Raw genomic sequence first — 25,278 nt, forward strand, 5'->3', positions numbered from 1 at the left:
GCCTCAGCCATGTTGGCCAATAGCTTGGGATTCTGGGAGATGAAGTCCAAAATCCCTTGAAGAGCACATTTGGGGGGACCACGGCCTTAAGAAAGATTGTGAACTCCAGTTCCCAGAAGCCTGAGCCATGCTGGCCAAGAGTTTAGGATTCTGGGAGATGAAGTCCAAAACCCTTAAAAAGCGCACTGTCTTAGCTTCTGATTTCCCCCGCAGCAAACTTCCGGTCTCTGCCGGAAGTAGCAGCGACTCTTTTCCCCATCGCTAGCCGCGATGACGTCACCAGTGACGTAGCTGTGTGGCGGTTGATTTTGAAAATGCAACAAAAGGCGACGGCTTGAAGGGGTTTCGGAGGGAAAGGCGGCTGCTCTCGGCTGGGAAAAAAAAGGTGACTATGGTCGTCATTGAGTTATTGCAGAGCTGAGGCAAACCTATCCTGGGGTCTTCTTTGGCAAGTTTCGTTCAGAGAGAGGTTGCCATTGCCTTTCTCTGAGGCTGAGAGAGTGTGACCCAGTGGGTCTCCTTGGCTGAATTGGGATTCGAACCCTGGTCTCCAGAGTTGTCTTAATCCAGCACTCGAACCACGAGCCACGTATTTATAAATATTTTACATTTTAGAAACTTTTTATATGTTATCATTTCATGTTTTATAAATATTTTTAGAAATATTTATATTTTATAAACATTTTCTATTTCCTCCTCTTCTCCTCCCCCCTTTTTAAAAAAAGAAAATTATTAGACAAATCAGAATTTAAAATTTACATTCAAACAATAACATTCAACTCCTTTTATGTATCAATACCATATCATAAAATCAACAGATAAACGAAAAAGAGAAAACAGCAATGCATATATGTGTACGTGTGTGTGTGTGTGTGTGTGTGTATGCACCTGTGTATGTATAAGCAAAAACAAGCCACTAAAGCAAGAATGAAAGACATTTCCTGGATACAGTATTCAGGATCTCTTGAACCTCTTAGTCTTCTTACTATTATATTATCTCTCCTTCCTTGATTCCCTGTCTTCTTTAGGATCCTTTCATATCCTCTCACTATACTTCCTTAGCCATAATTCCATTTCCAAAATCCTTCTTTTCTCTCTAACCTTCCATTCTTTTACACTCTCTACTTCTATATATCCATCCCTGCTTTCCCCTTTTTTAAGTTAAACCTGACACTTCTTCTCCTCTCTCTTCGGTGGCTCACTGATGACTTTTCCAAAAAGTCTTTCCTTCTCCTGGTGTATCCGAAGCACAACAGCCTCAGTTTAGTCATCCTGGCCTCCAGGGAGAGTTCAGGCTTCGTCTGTTCTAGAACGCAAGAACCAGGATGACCAGATGTCCTCACAGCAAAGGAGGACAAGGAATCGTAAAGTGTAGGACATTCAATTAAAAAGGAGGCAACATGCAAGCTAAAAACACTAATATAAATTCATGCTACTTAGTCATGCTCCACCCCTTCTCTTTGATATCCAGTGATACTAGGCATCCCTTGTATGACTCAAGCCTCCATAGTCTCAAAATGGGCACATCATGTATCATGCAGTTGCTGTTGCTATTACTGTCCTTTCTATTAATTCATTTTTCCTCATGATGTGGCCAAAGTACAACAATCTCAACTTTATCATCTTGGCTTCCAGGGGGGTTTTCAGGCTTGGTCTCTTCAAGGACCCTTTTGTTTGTGTTCTTGGCCATCCACAGTATCCTCAGCGCTCTCTTCCGGCACCACATCTCAAATGAGTATTCAAACAGCCTCAACAAAACAAAGCTCACTGCCTTCCTTCTGCAAGGAAACAGAACACTGTCCCCTGCAGGAACCCTTCCTGGACCCAAGGTGTGGGTGTAGGAAGGGATAGGATGGACCCTCAGCCTCCCAGGACATCCAATGCTATTACAGTATTCCCTTCCCACTTCACACTCCCTGAGGCATTTCAAGCCTTTCTCTTTCCTCCCATAGGCAGATGGTCTAGCAGCTCACTTCGCCTGGTGTCCTGGAGTCGATTACACTTTCCTGCTTTTCCCCCTTCGGTTGCTGACAGGAGGGCATCTTCGCTCCCTCAGAGGGCTGGCCATTTCATCCCTTTGCCTTGTAATTCACCCCTTCAGCAATGAAGAGTAGTGCAAGTACTCGCCGCATCAGCTCCCGGCAGTCCATCCAGCCTCTCAGGGTACCAGATGCCAACAAGGCAGGATTTCATACACCTCAAACGTAAGTGATAGTTGTGTCCGATAAAAGCAGCAAAAATAAGGTCAGTGACACTTTTATGATTGACAAATTCATTATAGCGTGGTATTTAGTCCACATAGGAATCCTGTAAGATAAATTTAATAGTCTTAAAGATGCTAGAGGACTCTTTATAATCTCCAAGAGTATTCATTTCGGAGAAAGAGAGAGACTGCTGCTGTGATTCTTAAAGGCATTCCACATATCAAATTTTAGCATATTAAAACAAAGCCTTTCTTCTGGAAAAAAAATATGTGCATGCATTGTAAGTGGAGTATTACCTGTTCTCATATTTGTGTATGTATATAATCTTAGATCACAACAGAAGGGAAAAGACGTTGATGCCTGTATTTCAACAAGAACCTTTTTCAGAGTGATTGCAATAGCAGATGGATTTATTAATATAATACAGATAATTTAGTTTTCTTTCATTGCACAATTTAATATTCTTTTCAAGGCAAGAAAGGAAGACGACCTTGTCAAAGCTGAGTGTTGGGAAGTATACACTAGCAACATCAGAAAAGAGAACCAGTACTTTCAGCAAAAGGTAATTTAGCACTGTAACAGAAATGCATGAAATGCATACCCTTCCTTGACAAAGTAGCTGCAGTGTTCATTCCAATCTGAAAAGATGCAGCACTGTTTCTTTATACTTGGAAGGACCAATTAGAAGAAATGCTATGAAAATGCTTGTTTTAGAACCACAAGTATTCTGTGTTGTTTTATTTTTATTTTTTTTAAGGGCCGGCATAGTATTCAAGCTGAAAGGAGGCACCAAGGAGTCTCATTGCTCTTAAGAACCAAGAAAGCACCACATCATATATTCATTCATCCTAACAATTATCACCCTGTTAGTCTGACATCAATGCCAGGAAAGCTTTTTAGAACAGATAATTAAACAGAGTCTATGAACATTTAGTAGGGAATGCCATAATCTCAAAAAGTGAACATGAGTTTCTGAGAAACAAGTCATACCAGACTAATCTGCTCTCTTTTTCTGATCAAATTACCATCTTGGTAGATGAAGGGAATACTGTGGATATAGCATATCTTGATTTCAGTAAGGCCTCTGATAAGGTCCCCATGATATTCTTGCAAACAGGCTAGTATAATATGGGCTAGACAACGCAACTGTTATGTGGATTTGCAATTAGTTGACCTGTCAAACCCAAAGGGTGAGCAGCAACGGCTCCTCTTCATCGTGGACAGAAGTGACCAGTGCCACAGGGTTCTGTCCTGGGCCAAGTGCTATTCAATATCTTTATCAACGACTTGGATGACAGAATAGAGGGCACGCTTATCAAATTTGCAGATGACACCAAATTGGAAGGAGTGGCTAATATACCAGAGGAGAAGATCAAAATTCAATATGGCTTTAATAGATTGCAAAACTGGGCCAAAACTAACAAATTTAATTACAACATGGAGAAATGTAAGGTATTGCATTTAGACAAATAAAAAATGAAATGCATAGATGTAGGATGGGGGATACCTGGCTTAACGAGACTACATGTGAAAGGGATCTGAGAGTCCTAGTAGACCACAAATTGAACATGATTATCAACAGTGTGATGTAGCAGCTAAAAAGGCCAATGTGGTTCTAGGCTGCATCAATGGAAGTATAGTGTCTACATCAAGGGAAGTAATAGTGCTGCTCTATTCTGCCTTGGTCAGGCCTCACCTGCAATATTGTGTCCAGTTGCCAGCATCACAATTCAAAAAGCATGTTGACAAGCTGTAATGTGTCCAAAGATGGTGACCAAAATGGTGAAGGGTCTGAAAACTGTGCCTTATGAAGAGAGACCTAGAGAGCTTGGTATGTTTAGCCTTGAAAAGATACAGTTAAGAGGTGATATGATAGCCCTTTATTTGCATGGGTGTCATATCAAGGATCAAGTAAGCTTGTTTTCTGCTGCTCCAGAAAATAGGACAAGGAACAATGAATGCAAGCTACAGGAAAACAGGTTCCACCTAAATATCAGGAGGAACTTCCAGGCAGTAAGACCTGTTCAACAGTGGAATGCACTCCCTCAGAATGTGGTTGAGTCTTCTTTGGAGATCTTTAAACAGGCTGGATGGCTGTCTCAGGGTGCTTTGTAAGTTCCTGCATGGCAGGGTTGGACTGGATGGCCTTTGTAGTCTCTTTCAGCTCAACGATTCTGTGATTACTCAGCTAGAATATTATAATGTTGCATGCAATAGGCATCGTACTAGATTTAAATCAGTCTTATTCCTGTAGCTTATCTTTTCTGTTTCCAAATAGCTTTGTTCGCATAGTTGAAAACTGAGAATGCACTAAACCTCAGACATGTCATCTTACTATCTTGTTTCTAGATGCAGTGGCACTGGAAGCTTACGAAACAGCCAGTATGGTGTATTTGGAAATATGGAGAAGATCAAGGATCCTAGGCCGCTTCATGACAAGGCATTTGTCCAGCAGTGTATCCGCCAGCTGAGTGATGTATGCAGCACTAATAAATGGTTTGCAGTTGAACTAGGAATGCAGTTTTTTAGTTGGTTAGATTGCTTGGTTAATACATTTTGTTTAGTTAAAATTGCATTCCCAAATGATCAAACATTAAAAACTAGCAATGCTCGATATTACTGTTTTGTGTCACATAATAGGACTAAGGTAGCACCTTCTCTAAAGCATGTATAATTTAAAAATAAAATTCAGTTTTTGAAAATACTTAATTTGTTCATTGTAGACTTAAAATATGTATAATGAATCAACTAAGATTCTCCTTAAAATATCTACTATACATAACAGAAGTAAATCTGTTTTCTCAGTTTCTTACAGCAAACAACTACGGTCCTGCAACTGTCAAGTCACTCCAGACTCCATCAGTTAGAGACTTTGTTAAAATCTTCACTTTTATTTATGAATTCCTTTGCCCTTCATATGTGTTTCCTAGTTCCAAGTGTGAAGAAGAGGTCCCAAAGATTTTTAAAGAGCTTGGGTAAGAACCATGATGACAAATACCGTTTTACTAAGAGAAAAAAAGGCCTGTCTAGCTTGAAATATCTCTCAGGAGGAGTATCAAGACTGGCTGATTTCATGTCATATTATCTTCTACGACTTACTATAATGGAAGTAATTTTAGACAAGGGAACAAAAACTGCATATGGCATATCCTATTTCCATGATGTACTCTTAATCAAAAATAACTATCAGCACTATAATCTACTGGTTCACTGTTTATAATTAGCTAACAATGAATTCTATACAGTGGTACCTCGGGATACGAAATACCCAGGTTACGAAATTTTCGGGATACGAAAAAATCCCATAGGAAATCATTGTTCCGGGTTACGAATGTTTTTTCGGGATACGAAGAAAATTTTTGGTGCTTTTTTCGGCTTTTTCGCACGAAACGCGGCTTTTCCCCATTAGCGCCTATGGCAATTCGGCTTACGAAGGCTTTTCGGGTTACGAAAGCGGCCGCAGAACGAATTAATTTCGTAACCCGAGGCACCACTGTATACTGTATGCCTATTGAGAAGTAAATCCCATTGTGTTTAATGGAGCTTATTTTTTAGATAAGTACCATGAGCCTGGACCATTACTTAAGTTTAAAAAATACTACCCCATAGATCAGAGGTTGGCAAAATATGCCCCAGGGAGCCCACCACAGCCCTCAGGCTCCATTTTTTTTTTTAATTCAAACTGATTTACATAAGATTTTCTATCTGAAAACCAGCCAACCTCCCTACAAATGCCTCAGTTTGCATCCCCCAACAACTGAGAGACCCCCCACCCACCAAAATAAAAAAACTCAAAAAAAGAAAAATGGTCAAGCCAGTGCACAGCCCAACAGACAAGTGGGGAGGTGGGATTGTCCTGATCACAATTGCCAATCCCTATTATCATCATAAATTTAGAAATATTTCTTTTAACTTACTGTTCATACAGTAGCAAATGTAATCAAGTACACTGGTCCCCCGGGTTACGAAATACCCAGGTTACGAAATTTTCGGGATACGAATAAATCCCATAGGGATTTATTGTTTCGGCTTACGAAGGTTTTTTCGGGTTACGAAAAAACCCCGGCGCTGTTTTAAATGGAGCCGCGGCGCAGCCGCGGCTTTTTCCCCATTAGCGCCTATGGGCTATTCGGCTTACGAAGTATCCCGGGTTACGAAAGCGGCGGCGGAACGAATTAATTTCGTAACCCGGGGTACCAGTGTACTTATGTTAAGCAATACTAAATGTATACCCTGTTCTTGTCTATTTTGATATATAGGGCCCAAACAGACAAGCCAAAATAAAGCTGCTTCAGGTCACTTTGGAGGTATGCTGTTTAAAAGACACACACATCTTAAGAGCCCAAAAGTTGTACCAAAACTGCGCACCAGTTCTTAGGCACAGCTTCCAGCCTCTTAGGATGCATGCATCGTTTAAATAGCATACCTTCAAAGTGACCCAAAGAAGCTTTATTTTGGCCTGTCTGTTCGGGCCCATAGTTAAAAATAAAAGTTTTGTTTTTCTTCATATCTGACTCAACTTACAAACTTAGACCTTATGTTCTGTGTATTTTCCCAGTTCTTTAGATGTTTCATTGTAACACTTCTGTGTTTTGTTTCATTTTTTACAGATATCCCTTTCAGTTATCAAAAAGTTCCATGTATACAGTGGGGGCACCACATACATGGCCTCAGATTGTAGCAGCATTGGTGTGGCTGACAGATTGCGTTAAGGTATTGCAAAACATTTATCTCCATTTACTTTTAATAATTTGGAATTTGTTGAGCAGGAGCTCATTTTTCAATAATCAAGATAGGTTTATATGTCTCTAAACACAAACATTTCTATGAAAAAATATGCAATATTGTTGAATCTGCATATATTTTTTCAGTCAGAAGCTTTGCAATTGAAAATTGGATCTGAAGAAACAGACTGAAATCAAAGAAAGCTTAGACTACCAACATTTTTCCTTCTTTCTTTCTTTGAGTCTCAAGGGTGCTACAAGATCCTTTTACATTAAAATTACAGAAATCCTTTTCTAGATTGTTTTGGGAAGATTTAGATCAGGGCTGTGAATTATATCCTCCAGATTTTGTTTGATTCTAGTTTCCATCAGCCCCAGCCAGCATAGCCCATAGTAAGCAATGCTGAGAACTGGAGTCCAGCAATATCTAATTGGCTACATGATTGCTACCCCCGGTTTAGACAAGGCAGTGGCATCCAGGTAATCCTCCTGAAGCACTTTTCTTAGTACGTAGAGAGATCTTGTAGCACCTTTGAGAGTAACTGAAAGAAATTGGCAACATGAGCTTTCATAGACTTCAGTCAACTTCCTCAGATGCATTTGGTAGAGAGGAAGCCAGGTACAGACATATATGCCACAACCACACTGCCTGAGACATTACTAGCTGATTTAAATGTGGTATCTTTCTCCTTTCCAGTTATATTTTTGTTTGAAAGAGAACCCATCATCATTTGATGAGGATCAGATTTTTGGAGAGACTGAAGATGGAATTGTGCATAATAAGGTATTTTGACTGTCTCCCACTAAATTGTAGAATACATACTACTAATCTTACACAAAAATGTTTTAGGTTTATACCATCTTTATCTTTATTATTTTCTGGAGGATATTGCAGAAATTGATGTAATTACATAAATTTGTGCTGTTTGCAGCTTACCTTATCTTGGCTAAAGGTGCTTTGCCCTTTTCCATCCAGATCTGCAATGCTTTAAAGCAGTACTGTAGTCCGCTTTAAGAGATTTTGGACATCAGCTCCAAGAAGCCTCAGCCATGTTGGCCAATAGTCTGTGATTCTGGGTGCTGAAGGATTTAAACAATTCTTCTCATTGATGTTCTTCTCATTGTCACAACAAAGAAGTCTTCTACCTGCTATACCTAGGGCGGGATATAGACCGCCGCTTTGCGGCGGTCTCCCGCCGGTGCCACTTACTCCGTGAGGGAGCCGCAGCAGCCAAACCGTGTGGTTCCCGTGCGGAGCAAAAAAGAAGCTCCATTTCGGAGCTTCTTTTTGCGGCGCCTCTATGACGTCGCGAGGAGCCGCTGGCGCATTCGCGATGTCATAGATGCCGCGACACGTCTGGACGCTATGCGTCCAATACGTAAACATGGCGTCCCCCATGTGGAAGGGGCGCCACCATGTTGTACGTATGGAATACGTACTAGGGTTAGGGGGGTGCGGAAGCACCGCCCCTTCCTAACCCTAATACGTATTTCATACGTATTTTTTGGCGGTCTGTAACCCGCCATGGAAAGTATTTTGTTGTGTTCATCTAAAGAACTGATACAAAGCTCTTGCTGCCTCCCGCTAAAGTTCTTTAAAATGTCTCACTATAGTTGCTGCTAACTAGCAAAGACAAGAAGTATTTCGCTTTGCATTTGTTCACTACAGTTATTCTCAGTTATACATCACAGCATCATCCAGTATAACAACTCAGCAATTGAGATGCTCCACAGATGTCAAAGGAATTGAAAGGCTCTGATGTAATCAATTTGGGATCACTTCACTAGCAGAGAGACTATGAAGGTATAATTAGAAGAGGAATTCACACAACTGGTTTGTCTGAGCCCAGAGTCAAGCAGGAAGAACAACGTGGTCTTACAGTAGCTGAAGGCAGACTTTGATGACTCCTCCCATGCAGCCATTTGGAGGTCAGTTCTTCTACCTGCCTTTGTCCATAGCAGCACCAGAAGCTTATTCACAGGCTTTGTGTGAGGAATGGATAATGCACACTGCTAATACAAAGCAGCAGAGCTATCACCATGACCACTCTCAACCAGCACCCCTCCCTCCTTTGGAGGAAGCGGTTCTATTACAGTGGATTAGTCTCTGTTGGAAACTTGCCCCCATTCATGCCCCACCCTTGAAGCAAAATCTCATTAAGCATCTGGTGGTGAAGATATTCAATCTTTAATATTACAGTTAAAACATCTTCTGGAGACCCAGGTGGAGGATATACTATGGAGGAAGGACTTGGATTATAAGTCCTTGCCTAGGTGCCTTTTGAAGATTTACGGAATATTTCAGTTTGTAACAGACACTACTCAGGACCCCCTTATCTTGGCAGCAAGATCTAAAGATGCTATCACAGTGGCTCGATGCTCCTCTTGGCTCAAGTATTGGGAGGTGTGTGTGCATTCTAGGACAAACCTCTTCACAGTAGCCTGTAAAGGCACTAATCTGTTGAGACAAGAGGCTCTAAGAACATTCTATTGGAGACTAAGGACAAGAAATGGGACCTTTTCAGTCATCATTTTCCTTTTGTCCCTCAAGGGAGTTTGGCAGATCCAGGTATTTTCTTTCTTTCAGACTCTCATGGGATAGATCAAGGCTTCCCTTCTATCAGCCTTTCAGTCCTCTTCCAACTGTAGGGGAGGTTACCAGACCCTCTTCCAGGTGAAGGTTCTGACACCCACACTCCTCCAGTAGGGTCAGACTCCATTTCTTTTGGGATACCTGGGTGTCGACAACCACGGACACGCAAGTCCTGTCCACAATTTCTCAAGGTTATTCAATCAAGTTCATCCAGTTTCCCTGGAGCAGGTTGCTGCCCACTCCAATGCCAAAGAATGATCAAAAGAAAGGCATACACATGCAGGCATTCTGGCATCCTCTACACCAAGGCGATAGAACAGGTGTCTTCCTCAGAATGTTTTTCAGAGGTTCACTCTGTCTTCTTCATTATTACAAAGAAAGGAGGGGACTTCAGGTTGATTTTTCCTGTGCAAAGTGTATTATGCCGTAGGCCTGATACCTTGAAAAAGTAGTAAGCTGCTGTGCCTTGCTCTGTTCCTACCCGCACGTGCGATTTCTTTTGCCATCTTGGATCAGGCACTGTTTCCCATCTTTGGGATCTCTAGCCTTCAAAAACAAGTCTGGCGTTGTTTATGAAGCAGCTTGCGAAATGTCCTTTTGAACTGCTTCAGAAAGTTTCCCTGACGCTTCTCTCTTTGAAGGTTGCCTTTTTGGTGACCATCCCATCTGCTCACTGTTCTCAGAGCACACAGCCTTTTCAATTAGGGAACACCTTTGCACCTTTAATGAGATCGATGTTTTTCTCTGTCCTGATTCTTCCTTTGTGCCTAACATGCTTTTCTACCTTTAGCATGTCTCAAAAACTCATTCTTCTTTCTCTCTGTCCTAATCCATCACACCTACAAGAGAAGTTATGGTAGAATGTGTGCAGTGTGTTAAAAATTTGCATTAGTCAAATTAAGACCCTTCAGCATTGTGATTCTTTTGTCTCTTTCAGTCCGGACTCTTTGGAATGCAGGGTGTCTTATTCCACCATTGTTTCATGGATTAAGGCATACATCCTAATAGCAGATGATTTAACAGGAATGCCTCACCCAGCTAATGTGATGGCACATTCCACCACAGCAGTGGCTACCTTGGCGGTGTTTTACACTAATGCCTTTATCATTGGCATTTGTAATGCAGTCACCTCCTTACTTCCTTACTTCATTCATTATTAAAAGAGTGACAAATTCAGATTGACAGATGCCACCTTTGGAAGAAGGGCACTGTAAGTAGTGGTTAGAGGCTAGTGTGCACTCACTTCCTCCCTTATATTTGAGATTGAGGGCTTCAGTATGTCCCAAATTCTGTGGATACCTCTTGTTACTAACTCAACCCACATTGGGTACTTACTGTGAGGGTTCATTCTGGGTAGCTGAGTGGAGGAATTAACTCCCTCCCATTGTGACTGGTCTCTTAAGATGCCTGAGTGAGAGGAGTCATCAAAGACTTGTCTTCAGCTAGCATGAGACTGTTGTTCTTCCTGCTTGATGCTGGATGTTAATGGGAAAAACCCTAGTTGTATGGATTCCTCCTCTCAACAGCCCAGAATGCACATTCCTAAAATATCTAAAATCAAACTAATTATTTTATTCTTAGCTCTTTTTAGATTACACTGTAAAATGTTATGACCATTTTATGAGGGGAGGAGACACATATGAAGAATTTGATGCTGAAATACACTGCAAATTAAGTAAGTATTTCTCACTTAAAAACCTAGTAGAATAATGGCTTTTGAAGTTAATCCTTTTCTGGAGATGTATGTGTTTATGGTAGAATTGTCAAGGAGTATTTCCTAGCTAACAAAGTAGGCCTGTACTACTACTACTACTAATAATAATAATAATATAGCGAGTCTTTCAGTAGTTGCATTTTTTCCACTAGGCTGTGCAAGTTCAGCTCACACAAATGGGACAGATAAGAACATTTCCATCTTAAACATCCTAGGAGAATGCTCCTTCATTAGTTAGGATGGGATGATTTTTTTCTTCTTTTTCTTTTTCTCTTTTCCCCCATTTTGCCTGGGAAAGTGTCAGCACCATCTGGACAGGGAGATGGGATGTTTAAAGATCAGGAAATGAGGGCATGCAAAATTTGTCATGGTCCAGCCCAGGAAACCAGCCTGTTGTGGAAAATGTTTCATTCATCATGGAAATCCCAATGGAGAGAGTCTGTGGCAAAGGACTGCCTTCAATTAGCTAAGTGATTTGAGCTAACTTTGCTTTTGGCTTGGGTTTTGTTGCAGCATCCCACTTAGTGTAATCAATAAGTCATTGTTTTTGGTCCTGCTGTGACAACATTTCATTTTGACAAACCTTTAAGCCTGAGTGATTACAGAAGGGTTTGTAACTATTCCAGGGCAGTGATCCACTCAGTTCCCAGATTGACCAAAATAAAACCCAGGGCAAAGGCAAAGTTGTTTTAAACGGGTTTGTGGTTAGGTTTGTTCAAGAGAGACCTGAAACAGACAGGCAGATGGGAGTGTCATGTCTGTTAGATTGTAAGCCTGAGGGCAGGGAACCATCTATTATCTCCTCTGTTGTAAACCGCTCAGATTCCCAGTGATTGGGCGGTATATAAATAAATCCTATTATTAGTAGTAGTAGCTTCTGGGCCCTCCAGAGGTGTGGCGTTTACATGATACACGTGCCTGAAAGCTGTGTTTGCCGGGGCAGTCAGGTTGGGAGCAGCCTCTAGCTGCTCCTTCCTGCCTGTCTGCTTCACCCCAAAGTTGGTGTAACCAACAACTGATCCTGAGGGAGTTAGGCCCCCTATCCTGAGGGAAATAGGCCCCCTGGCCTGCCCATCCACCCAGAAACATTGTGGATCCAGTCTGCTTTATCAGTTACCAAGTTATTTCGAGGTATTTTACACTAATGTCTTCCACAAAGATAGTCTGTAGACCATTTGGAATATTATTTCAGATAGGACTTCTTACCCTCTTATCCTCATGCATTTGCCTCTTTGTTTCTTCCTGAAATCTGGTCTCATTTACCGCTGTGTTCATACATATTACTTAATCTTTCCTATAGCTTAAGAGTGGGAATTGTGCAGCCATTGGATCCTTCAACTTCAAATTGGTTGAAAAATTGTCTGGGTTTGCAGTTTTGTCTTTAAGTGCTATTTCATTGACCGCAACCCCAGAAAATCTGAAATAGCCTCAGTGAATAGAATTAACCAGAATGGTTCCAGAGAATGATGCCAGTGCAGTTCATGTCTGGTTAGGGGAAGCTGAAAATGGCCTTGTGATTCTGTGCATGAGCCCTCCTCTGTTCCACACATTTCTTTATTTCTGGTCCTTTACTACTAGGCTAGAACTCTGTTCAGGATAAAGGCCATGAAGAATCCAGTGTAAATTACAATTAGTATAATTACTTTGCAATGATGCAACTTGATAAGATATTAAATGTATAAAGAAATACAGTTGGCCCTCCTTATCCACTGATTTTTATACACAGATTCAAGCACAGCTTGAAAATTCACAGCTTGAAAATATTCAAAAATATACCAAAAAAGTATAAATTTCAAGTATCAAATCTTGATTTTTCCATTGTATATAAGGGACACCATTTTGCTATGCCACTGTATTTCATGGGACTTGAGCGTACACGGATTTTGTTATTCACAGGGGTTCCTGGAACCAAACCCCAGTGAATAACAAGGGTCCACTATAATTAGATTTCCATGAGGTAGTATGTAATAATATTCATTGAAGCTTTAGTATGTACTAATTACTGAAACCTAATGTTTTTATTTTTGGGCACTAATAGAATCATAGAATCGTAGAGTTGGAAGACACCAGAAGGACCATCCAGTCCAACCCCATTCTGCCATGCAGTAACTCTCAATCAAAGCATTTCTGACAGATGGCCATCCAGCTTCTGTTTAAAGACCTCCAAGGAAGGAGACTCCACTACACTCTGAGGGAGAGTGTTCCATGTTGAACAGCCCTTACTGTCAGGAAGTTCCTCCTAATATTTAGGTGGAATCTCTTTTCCTGTAGCTTGCATCCATTGTTCCGGGCCCTGTTATTTTAATAGTATAACTAATGTGTTGGGTAGAATTCAAAGATATAGCTGTGTTAGTCTCGGTATGTGAAGAGATCTTATAGCATCTTTGAAACTAACTGAAATAAAGGAATTGGCAGCATGAGCTTTTGTAGACTTAAGACTACTTCTTTAGATGCATCTGATCTGCAACTGAGAAATGCATCTGAGGAAGCAAACTTAAGTCTACAAAAGCTCATGCTTCCAATTCCTTTCTTTTGGTTAGTCTCAAAGGTGCTACAAGATCTCTTCACATAGTAATGTGTTTCAAAAGTTAGAATAATTTAGTTTATTATTTTTGTTTTCTTTCAGAGGATCTTTTCAAGATACATGAAAATCATGTAGAGGCACTAGAAACAGAAGAAGAAAGATTGAATAAAGAGATTGCAAGGCGTGAGAAGGAGAGAGAAAGTGAACCGGTGAGAAAAATGGCTACGTATAGTGGGCCCTCTCTATCTGCAGGGGATTCGTTCCAGGGCCCCATGGAAATACAAAAATTCAGAGATACTCAAGTCTCATATAAAAATATATATTTAATGACCGAGAAACCAGGCGCAAGCCAGATCATGGATCAGTGAGCTGCAAACAATCCCAGGGCAAATCTGGCAACCATGTCTCACTATGAAACTGACAGAGAAGTGACAAAGACTACACCACCATTTTCCTAGCCCTCCCAAAGTTGCAACTCATTTGGCCAGATTTGTGGTTGTTTGAATCCACCGACCTGGAGCCTGTGGATATGGCAGGTCCAGTATATGGTACTGGGGAAAAGTTTTTTTTTTTTCAAAATTGTGTGTATTTAATCTGATTTACCTCAGTATGCTAACTAAATAGCAATCTCGCTATCTTCTTTCTATGTAAAAGGACCGATTAGTGACCCTGCGAAAACTGAAATCATCTTTACAGACAGATGTTAAGAAATATGAGGTTTATTTAGCCAACTTGGAATCTCACTCGAACAGTCTCCGTCAGAAGTCAAAGAGTATTACTGAGGAGCAGGAGGCTGCTGGTGAGGAGAAAAAACTGATAATCAGTAACTTACTTCATTATCTCTGTTGACCAGGGACTTTCTGAAAGAAAATATTTACAGAGCATTCAAAAAAGAGACCTACATAGAAAGAGATAAACTGTGGTATGGGGGGGAGGGGTAGATAAAAGCAAGATCTAATATTGCTAAATTTCTTGCATCTTACAGTAAGTTTCAAATGTGTGAAAAATAAGCAGTCCTCCTGAAAACACAGGTTTCCAAGCATTTTTAACTTGATCCACAAAAATAAACAAATTATTCTTAAATTAATAAAATATTAAGACAGCAAGTGAAAGTAAATACTGACATCCAAAGGAAAACAGTTCTTACTTTAGTATTGTGTTAAAAAATTTTTCCTCCCTTATGAAATTTTACAGTTTATTTTTCCTTCAAATTTAGCCATGGACATTGAAATACTAAAAGAGGAGAACATGCGGCTGAAACTAATTTGTGATAACCAGAAGTACTCCATAACAGATATTGAGAGATTAAAGTGTGAAATTGAGGAGTTAAAACAGTCAGTCAACAAACAAACTAAGGAACTGGAAGCAGAACAACATCAATTGTGGAATGAGGAATTAAAATATGCTAGAGGAAAAGAGGCAGTAAGTGAACCTAAATTTTTTTTAAAGAATATTCATTTTCCATTTATTGTTATGTGCCTTCAACCGTGTCATATAGTTTTCATGGCAGGATTTAGTCAGAGGTTAGTCTTTATCTTCTTCTAGGCTGAGAGAATGTCATTTGTCAAGGTCACCTAGTAGGTTTCCATGGTTGAGCAAGAATTTGAACCCTAGTTTCCATGTGACGTACTAGAACACTTAGATTAATAACACACACTGGCTTTAACGTTCCTTAAATGAATTAAATTTTGACTTGTTATATTAATGTGATGTTTTAATTGTGTTTTTAAAATTGTACCATTTTTAAGCATTTTTGAGAGCTGCCTTGTGCCCAGTTTAGAAAAAATGTGGCATATTAAATAAATAAATGCACAGGCTCTTCCTTCAGCTACCAGTGTATATTTTGTTTGGGTTTGGTGTAGCAAAGCACCTTTACAGGCAGTAATGAAATAGCATCTGAATAGCATTTTTTTTTAAATACAGTAGTCCTTGAAAGCTAGAAAGAGTGGTGTTCATGACCAAACATGAAAATAATTTTGAGTCCCTAAAGCACCAAGTTACAAGAAAATGCCAATAATAATAATAATAATAATAATAATAATAATAATAAATTTATTTGTATCCCGCCCCTCTGAGAACAATCAGGGCGGCTAAAAAAGATAAAAATACAGAATATATAAAATCCCTAATACCCTCCCCTCTCTCGAAAAGGCAAAGGTGTTTTATCACAGACTTTTTTCTACTAATATATCACTGTGAAGTTCCATTAGATTTACTGTTTATTCTGTCTTGTTTTTTTCTTAACAGATTGAAGCCACATTGGCAGATTACCACAAATTAGCTCGTAAATTGAAATTATTTTCTATAAATTCAGAGAATTCTGCTGACTTTGATTTTGAAATCAAGTTTAACCCTAATGAAGGGCCAAGTTGCTTGGAAAAATACAGGTCTCAGATTTATGTACGTATATGCAATTCCACTATAATTCTTAAAAAGAGCTTCAACAGTTCATTTAAAGTATACTGGGGATCTTGACGCTGGTTACAGGAAAAGTTCATAGGCAACTCTGGTCACAGGGAATTCTGTTGACTGTGCACAATAATTGTCTTAATGCTGTTGCCTATTGCAGTATATCAGTACACAAGACACAGGTGAACACCTGCTGACATAACTACTTTCACCTTGCAAATGAGGGAGAGGGTCATCTGCAATCTCTATGGCAGTCTTCGGTACAACCCAAATTCTTGCTTTGGGGGACTGGTTTCAGCCAGTGCCAAGGGCTGGAGATGCAGGGCAGGTTGGAGTTTCCATTGTGCTGGTATTGCAGCACCAACATGATGGTGGATCCTGGCCTCTGATATTACTAGTGCATATTGCTGGAGAGCAGGAGGCAAATAAAGCAGTTGCATTCTTGTCCTGCTTTTGGGCTTTCCATGGATGTTAGACTTGTCACTGTGGGAAATAGGGTGCTGGATTAGACACACCTGTGTATTATCCGACATGAATGATGTTATGACACAATAGATAGTACAGTCAGCCCTTCATATCCACAGATTCAAGCATCCATGGGTTGAAAATATTCAAACAATACATAAATTCCAAAGCGGAAACCTTGATTTTGCCATCTTATATAAGGGAAACCATTTTACTCTTCATGGTATTTAATGGAACCTGAGCATCCACGGATTTTAGTATTCACATGGAATCATGGAACCAAAGATACCAAGGGCCTACTGTATATCAGAAAGTTAATTTTTTTCAAAGCCATTAAAATATAACAGATTTCCCAAAGTGTTCTCAAACAATTTAAACAGGACTTCCCTAAGTATAGTTTTCTATAAGTTTGCTCAAGATAAGGAATGATTTGGTTGCATGAAAGTATGTTTTGTTAGTTTGTGGGAATTGATTTCACTCAGTATGAAATCAATTTGGAGGTACTTCGTTTCTTAAAACTAAAACACATTGACCAAAAATCTAAAATACATTTTTTCTGTTTTTCCACCTTTGATTTTTGTGTAATTGTGGCAGGGTCCTCTTATGCACCTCATAAACATGTCTGAGGAAGAAATTGGTAATGCTACTAAAACAAAAATCTGTTCAGAGGATGCTTTAGAACAGGTGAGTGACTAAATACTTGGTTCCAATAAAGTGACTAATTGCACAGTACACTGCCTGATTTTCAGGTCTGTGCTCTGTAATAACTCCTAGGTTCTGGAAATCTCCATGCTATCCTGGTGGAAGGCAGACTTTTTTATTTTGATGGGCATTTTGAAACTGATTGCTTATGGAAAAAGGGTTTTAATGTGTTGTGTTGTCTATATTTTTTAAAATTGTTTTTACCTCTGTTGATAATTTAATTATATTGTGACTCCATGGTTTTATTTTTAGTGATGTGATTTTTTTTAATGTTATCTGTTTTTTAAGGAGCCTTGAGCACCAGAGCTGGGGAAATGGTGGCAGAGGACAGAGAAAAATAATAATTCTGACCCCCAAATAAATGCATGTGGACAAGTAGCTAGTATGGAGGGTAGGGGATTCTACAAAAAGAATGGAAACTGAATATTGAGGTCTTTGAAGCCATTTCCAGCTGACTTTGATTTCTGGGTGCTCTGAAAATGCACCCTACACATTTGCAAACTCTGTCTGGCATGTAGGCTGAAGAACATAAAAGTAAATGTATAGGCTCTTTAGATTATCTGTCAAGATACTTGATTTTAGCTATATTTTTTTACATCTTAATATTTGGGCTGATCACCTTCAGAAAGGACAGAGCTTAGAAGCACAAGCTTTTCCTCATTGTCCCTTTTTTGCTGTTGACACTTTTAATTAATATTCACTCCTTAAGGTAAACAAAATGGAAGCAGAGCAGAACAGTATTATCAAAATGTTAAAAGAAGAAGCCCAAAAACTGGAAGATCTCTATCAACGGAAAATGAAGGTGGGTTTAGTATTTCCCAAATGCTTTTGGTAGTGAAAAATTAAATATTAGGAGCTGGTTGGTCTAACCATTATAAATATATGGTATTTATGTGTATATAATATGTATTTGATAAAAATATTGTATTTGTGATTGTGACATTTACGATTCAGTATATCTATTATAAGCTGTACATCACTGTATATAGGGAATACATGTTTATAAATAAACCTTGTGGTATGTATTTGTAAATAAAAATTGGTAATGTTTTGCTTTCAAGATTTAAAAAAGGTTAAAGTTTTTATTATGCACCATGATTGTGTACCACAATTTGAAAATATGTATATTTTCTTCAAAAACTAAACCTGTATTTTTGAGAGAGAAAAGAGCAAAGGCTGGCTATCAGCTCAACTGTTATTCAGTTACTCAGCCGCCTCCACCCTGCAGCCAAAGAGGACAGGTGACAGGCAATATGCAGAGTCAGCCAGCCTTCACATGTCATGTGGCTGATCCGCTGAGCGGAAAAGGTGGGCTGAGCAACCTTCAAGCTTTTGTGGACGACATGTCAGAATGTTGTGGCCCCCCAGGGGTCTGTACACCACAGACTATGAACCACAGTATAATAAAATATATTAATGTTCACAATATATTATGATATGTATTAATTATAGGAGGTGGAAGAAGAAGAAGAAAAAGCTGATCAAGAGTTGGAGCAGTTGGAGAAATATAAACAATTGCTTTATAATGGGCTCAGTGAAGGTGTCAGTGAAGCCACAAAAGAACTTCATGAATTTCGATGCCAGTAAGTTGAACCAGATATAGCAGGGGTGGGTAATTGTGAGAGGCTAGGAAGCTGCATTGGCTCCTTAGGAATTTGGGGAGGGGTACATGTGAGGTCATGGACTTTGGTGTACAATGCAGTTTATATATTACTATATACACAGTAAAGTAATTTTGCTATTTTTGGGCTCTGTATTAGAAATAACATGGTAAAGAGCTGTTAGGAGGGATGAGAGAATGGAATTATTGTCATCGTATTTATTTATATTCTGCTCCCCCCCCAAAAAAAATTGGGACTCAGCGCAGCTCACAATTTACAAGAACAGGACAAATTAAAAACATACAAAAAGTAAACATTAAAATAGAATTAAAACAATTTATAGTACAGTGCACCCGTGTCATACGCAGGGGCGTGCTATACGTGGGTTTGAGCATACGCTCAAACCTGTGTGGGGCGCAAGAGGCGGCATGTCCTATTCAAATGAATGGGCCGTGCGCCCATGGCGCACGCACGCCGCCAGGGCATGCAAAAGCACCATTCAAGTGGGGCATATGCACGTTTTGGCTTACGCAGGGGGGGTCCAGAACAGATCCCCCGCATAAGCCAAGGGCGCACTGTATTAAAAAAATTCAGCTTCAAGTTAAAAGAACAAAATGCAATTAAAAACAAGCTCTTAACAACAGCTCAGTGAAAACAATAGAGCACCCCCTAGCCCATTCTTTTAAAAATTGTTTAAAAAGCAGTTTTTAACCTGCTGATGGAAAGGGCTATTCTGGCCTCCCTGGGAGTGTAGGTGCAGCCACCAAGAGGGACCTCTCTCAAGCCCCCACCAACTGTGCTTGCGATAGTGGTGAGACAAAGAAGATACCTCAAGGGAATCTAGGAGGGCCCCATGGTTGGTGGCTACTGAAGCAGGACAGTAGGTCATCTTTATATTGGTAGGAGAAGTGAGGGTGAGGGGAAAGCCCTCTCTTGGTGTGAGCCAGTGTGGCATTGTGCTTTGAGCACTGGAGTATGACTCTGGAGAGCAGAATTCGAATCCCCATTTGACCATGAAAACTCACTGGGTGATCTTGGGCAAGTCACACTCTCTCACCCTCAGAAGACAGCAGTGGCAAACCTCTTAAGAAACTTGTCAAGAAAACCTGTGATAGGGTCACCATAAGTCGGAAATGACTTGAAGGCACACAAATACTCACTCTTGGTAGTTACAGTGAGATTTGTGGAAGTCTTCACACTTGGTGATAGCAGAGTTTTAGACAAACCTCACACTTGGTGGAAAAGCAGTGGGAGAAGTGGTAAATCCCTACAGGATGCACCCAAAGCCACAACAATACACAATTTTTGTTCCCCCTAAAAGCCAGGAAGGGCATTTTCACCATCTTTCTGCCCTTATAGCCGCTTTCAGTGTTGAAAAAAGGCCTCTCCTGGGGCTAAAATGTAGTGAAAATGTCCCCCCATGCCACCTAGAGGGCATTTGGAGGCAAAATGCAAACACTTTTTTGGCCCCTGGCAGCCCATGGGCCACATTTTGCCTAGCTCTGATATATGGGCTAAGGGTTTGAGGTGCTGCATTGTGTTTGTCTTAGGCTTTATTTTTAATGCTTGTTTTTCCTTTAATTTAAACATGTTTTGTCACGTTTTTCCCGCTTCAAATTACAAATGCAGTTTAGAATTATTCCCTTCTAAATGGCAATCCAAAATAAAATTGCAAATAGGTTCCATTTGCAAATCATTGGATCTTGTTTTTTCAAGTACAGTAAATGATTGATAAATCACCAATAAAAATGTTTTTTTAAAAAAAAGTAGCTTGCCATCTTCATTTCTCCATTGTGGAAAATGGCAAGAGCAAAGGAAATGTAACAAAAGATGTGTCTAAAGAACTGTAATTTGCGCATCTAGGGTTCACCCCCACAAGGATAAGGATAAACCTGTCATGATATAAGATGAGTGGGCTTTTTACATCCAACTAAACAGTCATAAGATTCTGCTGAAAGAGGTAGAGTCATAGACTTGGTATTATTGGGTAGTTTAGAAAAAATGATATGAAATAGGGGCAGAGATATATGCTGAAGTATGAATTTTGTTTTAGAGCAATCTCGATTAAATGTGATTAAAGACAGAAACATGTTAGATAATATGTGACATATGTATTATATCAGCCACCATAGGTCTTGAATGTAATTCTTGCAATTCACCAATAGGAAGGTAGTTTCTGCAAATACAGGAATACTCTATTTTCTCCCAACCCACTATACCATTTCCTAGTTTGAAGTGGAAAACATGTTGACTATAAAAAGAGTGGATTGTGAAATAGTTATAACGAGTTATTGTTGTTTACAAGGTAATGTATTAATTACATAAATGCTTTTAATGCCTCAGACATTGCAAAGTATCTTTACTGGATGAAGGTCTAAGAAACAATTAATAATCTCCACTAAATCCCTTGAAAAATGGCCTAAGCCATTTGAAATCAAAAGACTGACACATTTCTGTTGGATTGTGACAGTAATATATTTACTTCTTAGGTATCAGGTGGTCATAAAAACAACATCTGAAGAGAGTCGGAAAGTGGACAAAAATCTACAACATCTTCTGGAACTGATATTTTCTCATCTTGAGTCTGTAGAGGTAATTCATGCTATATAAGATAGAACTCATTCTAGACTTTTGAAAGAATTCCAAAGGCTACTGATCTGTGATACTTTGCTTATTTCATGAAGTCATGTGTAGGTCAATGTACTTTATGTCTTCTTTATTACTATAATTCCTATCAGTTGTAGTCAATATAGCCAATAGGGAGCAACTGTGAGAGTGGTGGGAAATAATAAATAAATGGAAAATTAGCGCTCAGTTACTCACCCTTATATAAAATGTCCATAGTTTGGTACTGAAACTTTAGGTTTGAAGAATGCAGGAAGTTCTATTTTGAATCCTTGAGGCATTCACAAATAATATCAGGCAATTATAATCTGGAAACTAGAATTTGTGAGGCTTTTAGATGAGGTTTATACATTGATATTTTTTCTAACCGTTCAAAAAGAAGGTTAAAATGGCTAAAATCAAACAAATCTTAGATACATCTGATTAAGCATGGAACATACTTCATGACATGGAATATGTTGCATCTTGACCAAATACCACAGATTTTGGGGTGAAATCCTTGCAATTAATCAATAGAAGGTTAGCAATTTACACAAATACTGGAGTATTTTTTCCAAGCTTACAATTTCCTGTAAGTCAGCATAGTGAAGTGGTTTGAACATTGGACTATGACCCTAGAGAACAGCATTCAAATCCTCACTCAGGCACAGAAACCCACTGGGTAACCTTGGGCAAGTCACACATTCCTGGCTATGAGGAAGGCAAAGGCAAACCCCTTCTGAGCAAACCTTGCTGAAAAAACACTGTGAATAAGGTAAATAAGGTACGTTGGAAATGAGTTGACAGCACACAAGATATGTTTTCCTAGTTTGTACTAGAGAAACATTTTGACTGAAACAGGTTGTTGTGTGCCTTCGTATCATTTCTGACTTATGGCAACCCTAAGGTGAACCTATCACAAGTTTTCTTAGCATGTTTCTTCAGAGGAGGTTTGCCATTGCCACCCTCTGAGGCTGAGTGTGTCTTACCCAGGGTCACCAAGCGGGTTTACATGGCCAAACTGGAATTTGACCCCCCGGTCTCCAGAGTCTTAGTCTAATTTTCAAACTACTACATCACATGGCTCTCAGGAATTATGCCATAATAAATTTGTTGGACATTTAGACTTCAGAAAGCTTTTTGATTTTGCTATTGTAACATAACACTACAATATTCTAGAAAGACTGTCACGCTGTTTTCTGAAAGCATAACCAACTGCCCTCATCCAGGCTTGGCATCTAGGTCCAGAAACTCCCATCCTCTTGACATTTTACTTTTCTCCTGTGTCCCCACACCCAGCATGGCCATGTGGTGTCCGGGGTCAATGTAGAAGCTCCTGGCTATAGTTGGACATACAACAATATAATATCATCCTCCTGTACCTCCACAGAAGCCTGGGAGATCTTGGAGGTTGCCTTTGTTCTGCATCTAACTATAGGGACATAGCCAAGCATTTCTTAGATGAATGGCATTGTGGGAAGGGCATGGACAGACACCTGTCTTGTTTTACAGAAGATTGTTCAACTTGTCCATATCGAACACACCTTGATTTTGAGGAAGCCCTCCCTCAAACCATGCATTGGAGAAACAGAAGGCCCTGAATCAGTAGCTTTCTCATGCCACAGCCAGTTCTTATCCCTGTGCAAACCTGGAGACTGTATTCACATAAACAGACCATTATGCGTGCAGTACATGCCAACAGGATTCCACTCATGATGTTTTTGCACCATGTTCCTGTTAGGGAACTATCTGAACTACTCTACACCAGCAAAGGAAACAGGATTCCAGCCCATGTAGCAAGTGATAACCATACAAATTCTGGATCATCAGGGCCAGTCAATAACCCATGTTCCCAATATCTTTTGATTTTCCACATTTCATAATTGCATACCATATTTAATATAAATATATAACATATTTTATTATCTGAAAATTGTAATAATATGACAAAGTCTGAGATATCTGATATATATGCATGTTCTGAAATATAAACTGAAATGGAAGTGCTGCAATATAATCTGATCTGTCATAACTCTTCTAGATGTACCTGACTGAACAGAATATAAAGATTGATCAGGAATATCAGAAATTTATGTCAGAAGATCCACTGGCTAACTTGAGAGGAATCTTAGACAAATACAAAAAGAAGACTGAGACTTTGTATGAGTCAGACAGATGTTGATAAATAGTATTATATGTAAACTGTAAATCCGTACTGTCATGTTCAACTTTATTTTCCTAAAACTATTCCTTTTTTAGTACAATATTCCACATATGTAAATTTTTCTGGAAAAATAAAGTATCTTTATAGCTGTTAAATAAACTTCCAATTAAGAAATTTCACACTTCCAATTTGTTTCTTAACATGAACAATGGTAAAAGTTAAATTATTTGGTGCTGTGGACATACAAGGAATTGAACAAAGCCATGGTGGATCTTAGTCTAAATAAATTATATTAAGAACTGTATTTCACCTCAGCTCAGAATATAAATTTGTCTTCTGTATAATAGCAGCAATGGGGGATGACTACATACTGTAATGATCATTTTTTCCCCTCGGACCAAGAGACACTAAAACCATTTTAAAACATATGTTGAATAAGGCCACTTCTAGACTTGAGCACAGATATCCAAAAAGGATTGCCTTTCTGGCACTAGTAGCATAGACCTGCAAAGCACAAGTGCCCAGTAAATATGAATAAACACATCCTTTACTATTCTTTCATCTAGATCCTATAATTGAAGAAAGTAACTATTACAGTGCAATATTATGTAAAAAAAAATCTGTTGAGTTTCTCTGCATCTCCCATGCATTTTTTCCTGTCTTTGTTCCATAACAGATGGTGAGACTGTTTCCTTCTTGAAATACGTATTAGTGTTTTTCCTCATTTGTGCACTTTCTTGTGCAATTTATGCCAGTTTTCCCCATTGATTAGTAGTAAGTTCCTGCAGATATGTTCAATTATATACACTTGAGCTGTTTGCGTTGTAAAATATGCAAAATTTTGGTGCAGGGAAAGGATCCCTTGCTGATCTGACAAGCCAGGGTACAATTATTTTCTCCTTTCCTTGTAGATCTGCAAGGCTATGAGTTGAACCCTACAGCTTTAATAGCCGCAGAGGAAGTGAAACATGTGCATTCTACTACATTTCACTATTCTTACTTCAAGTTTTGCACCCATGCTACAGATTTGCCCTGGTGGCGCAGTGGTTAAATGCCTGTACTGCAGCCAATCACTCAAGACCACAAGGTTGCGAGTTCAAGACCAGCAAAAGGGCCCAAGCTCGACTCAGGCTTGCATCCTTCCGAGGTCACTAAAATGAGTACCCAGACTGTTGGGGGCAAAATTAGCTTACTTACTAATTAGCTTACTTGCTGTTCACTGCTATGATCTTTGGAATAGCGGTATATAAATAAAACAATTTTTTTTTAAAGCAGGAATTGTAGACATGAGACAGATCTCAGACTGGAGACATAAAAGTGACTTCACCAGTCCCTCTTACACAGGGAAAGTACACTTGAAATAAATTGTGTGGTTGTGTTGTGTCCTGCGCACCAGCTTATGATATTTTAGAGTATATGAAGCCCTATGTGCTGAAAGAGTTTTGCACTTTGGACCAATTTTCTCTTGGTCAGAGTTTAGGATATTTTCCCATGAAGATGGAGATAGTGACACAGATGTAGTTCCTCCGTGCCTATATCTTGTAGAAGACTGAAGTTTCTTTGGCTTATATCTG

The 25,278-nt window shown here is 39.4% G+C and overlaps 1 protein-coding gene across 1 annotated transcript; it reads left to right on the top strand.

The window, feature by feature from the left end:
• Positions 1-231: 231 nt before the first annotated feature.
• Positions 232-24,802, top strand: LOC121917289 (kinetochore protein NDC80 homolog). Its single transcript, XM_042443103.1, has 17 exons — positions 232-385; positions 1,953-2,204; positions 2,677-2,766; positions 4,554-4,680; positions 5,010-5,179; positions 6,815-6,917; positions 7,626-7,712; positions 11,103-11,196; positions 13,862-13,968; positions 14,414-14,558; positions 14,976-15,181; positions 16,007-16,159; positions 17,228-17,317; positions 18,045-18,137; positions 18,788-18,918; positions 21,426-21,528; positions 23,582-24,802. Exons 2-17 carry the CDS (start codon positions 2,104-2,106, stop codon positions 23,720-23,722), a joined length of 1,941 nt encoding a protein of 646 aa, XP_042299037.1. The 5' UTR covers positions 232-385; positions 1,953-2,103; the 3' UTR covers positions 23,723-24,802.
• Positions 24,803-25,278: the final 476 nt, after the last annotated feature.

This window comes from Sceloporus undulatus, unplaced genomic scaffold (assembly GCF_019175285.1).
Source record: "Sceloporus undulatus isolate JIND9_A2432 ecotype Alabama unplaced genomic scaffold, SceUnd_v1.1 scaffold_14, whole genome shotgun sequence".
Classification (NCBI taxonomy): domain Eukaryota; kingdom Metazoa; phylum Chordata; class Lepidosauria; order Squamata; family Phrynosomatidae; genus Sceloporus; species Sceloporus undulatus.

Coding starts and splice junctions, on each gene's coding strand:
- LOC121917289 (XM_042443103.1), top strand. CDS start 2,104: ATGAAGAGTAGTGCAAGTACTCGCCGCATCAGCTCCCGGCAGTCCATC. Junction 2,767..4,553: donor ACCAGTACTTTCAGCAAAAG/GTAATTTAGCAC, acceptor TCTTGTTTCTAG/ATGCAGTGGCACTGGAAGCT. Junction 21,529..23,581: donor CTCATCTTGAGTCTGTAGAG/GTAATTCATGCT, acceptor TAACTCTTCTAG/ATGTACCTGACTGAACAGAA.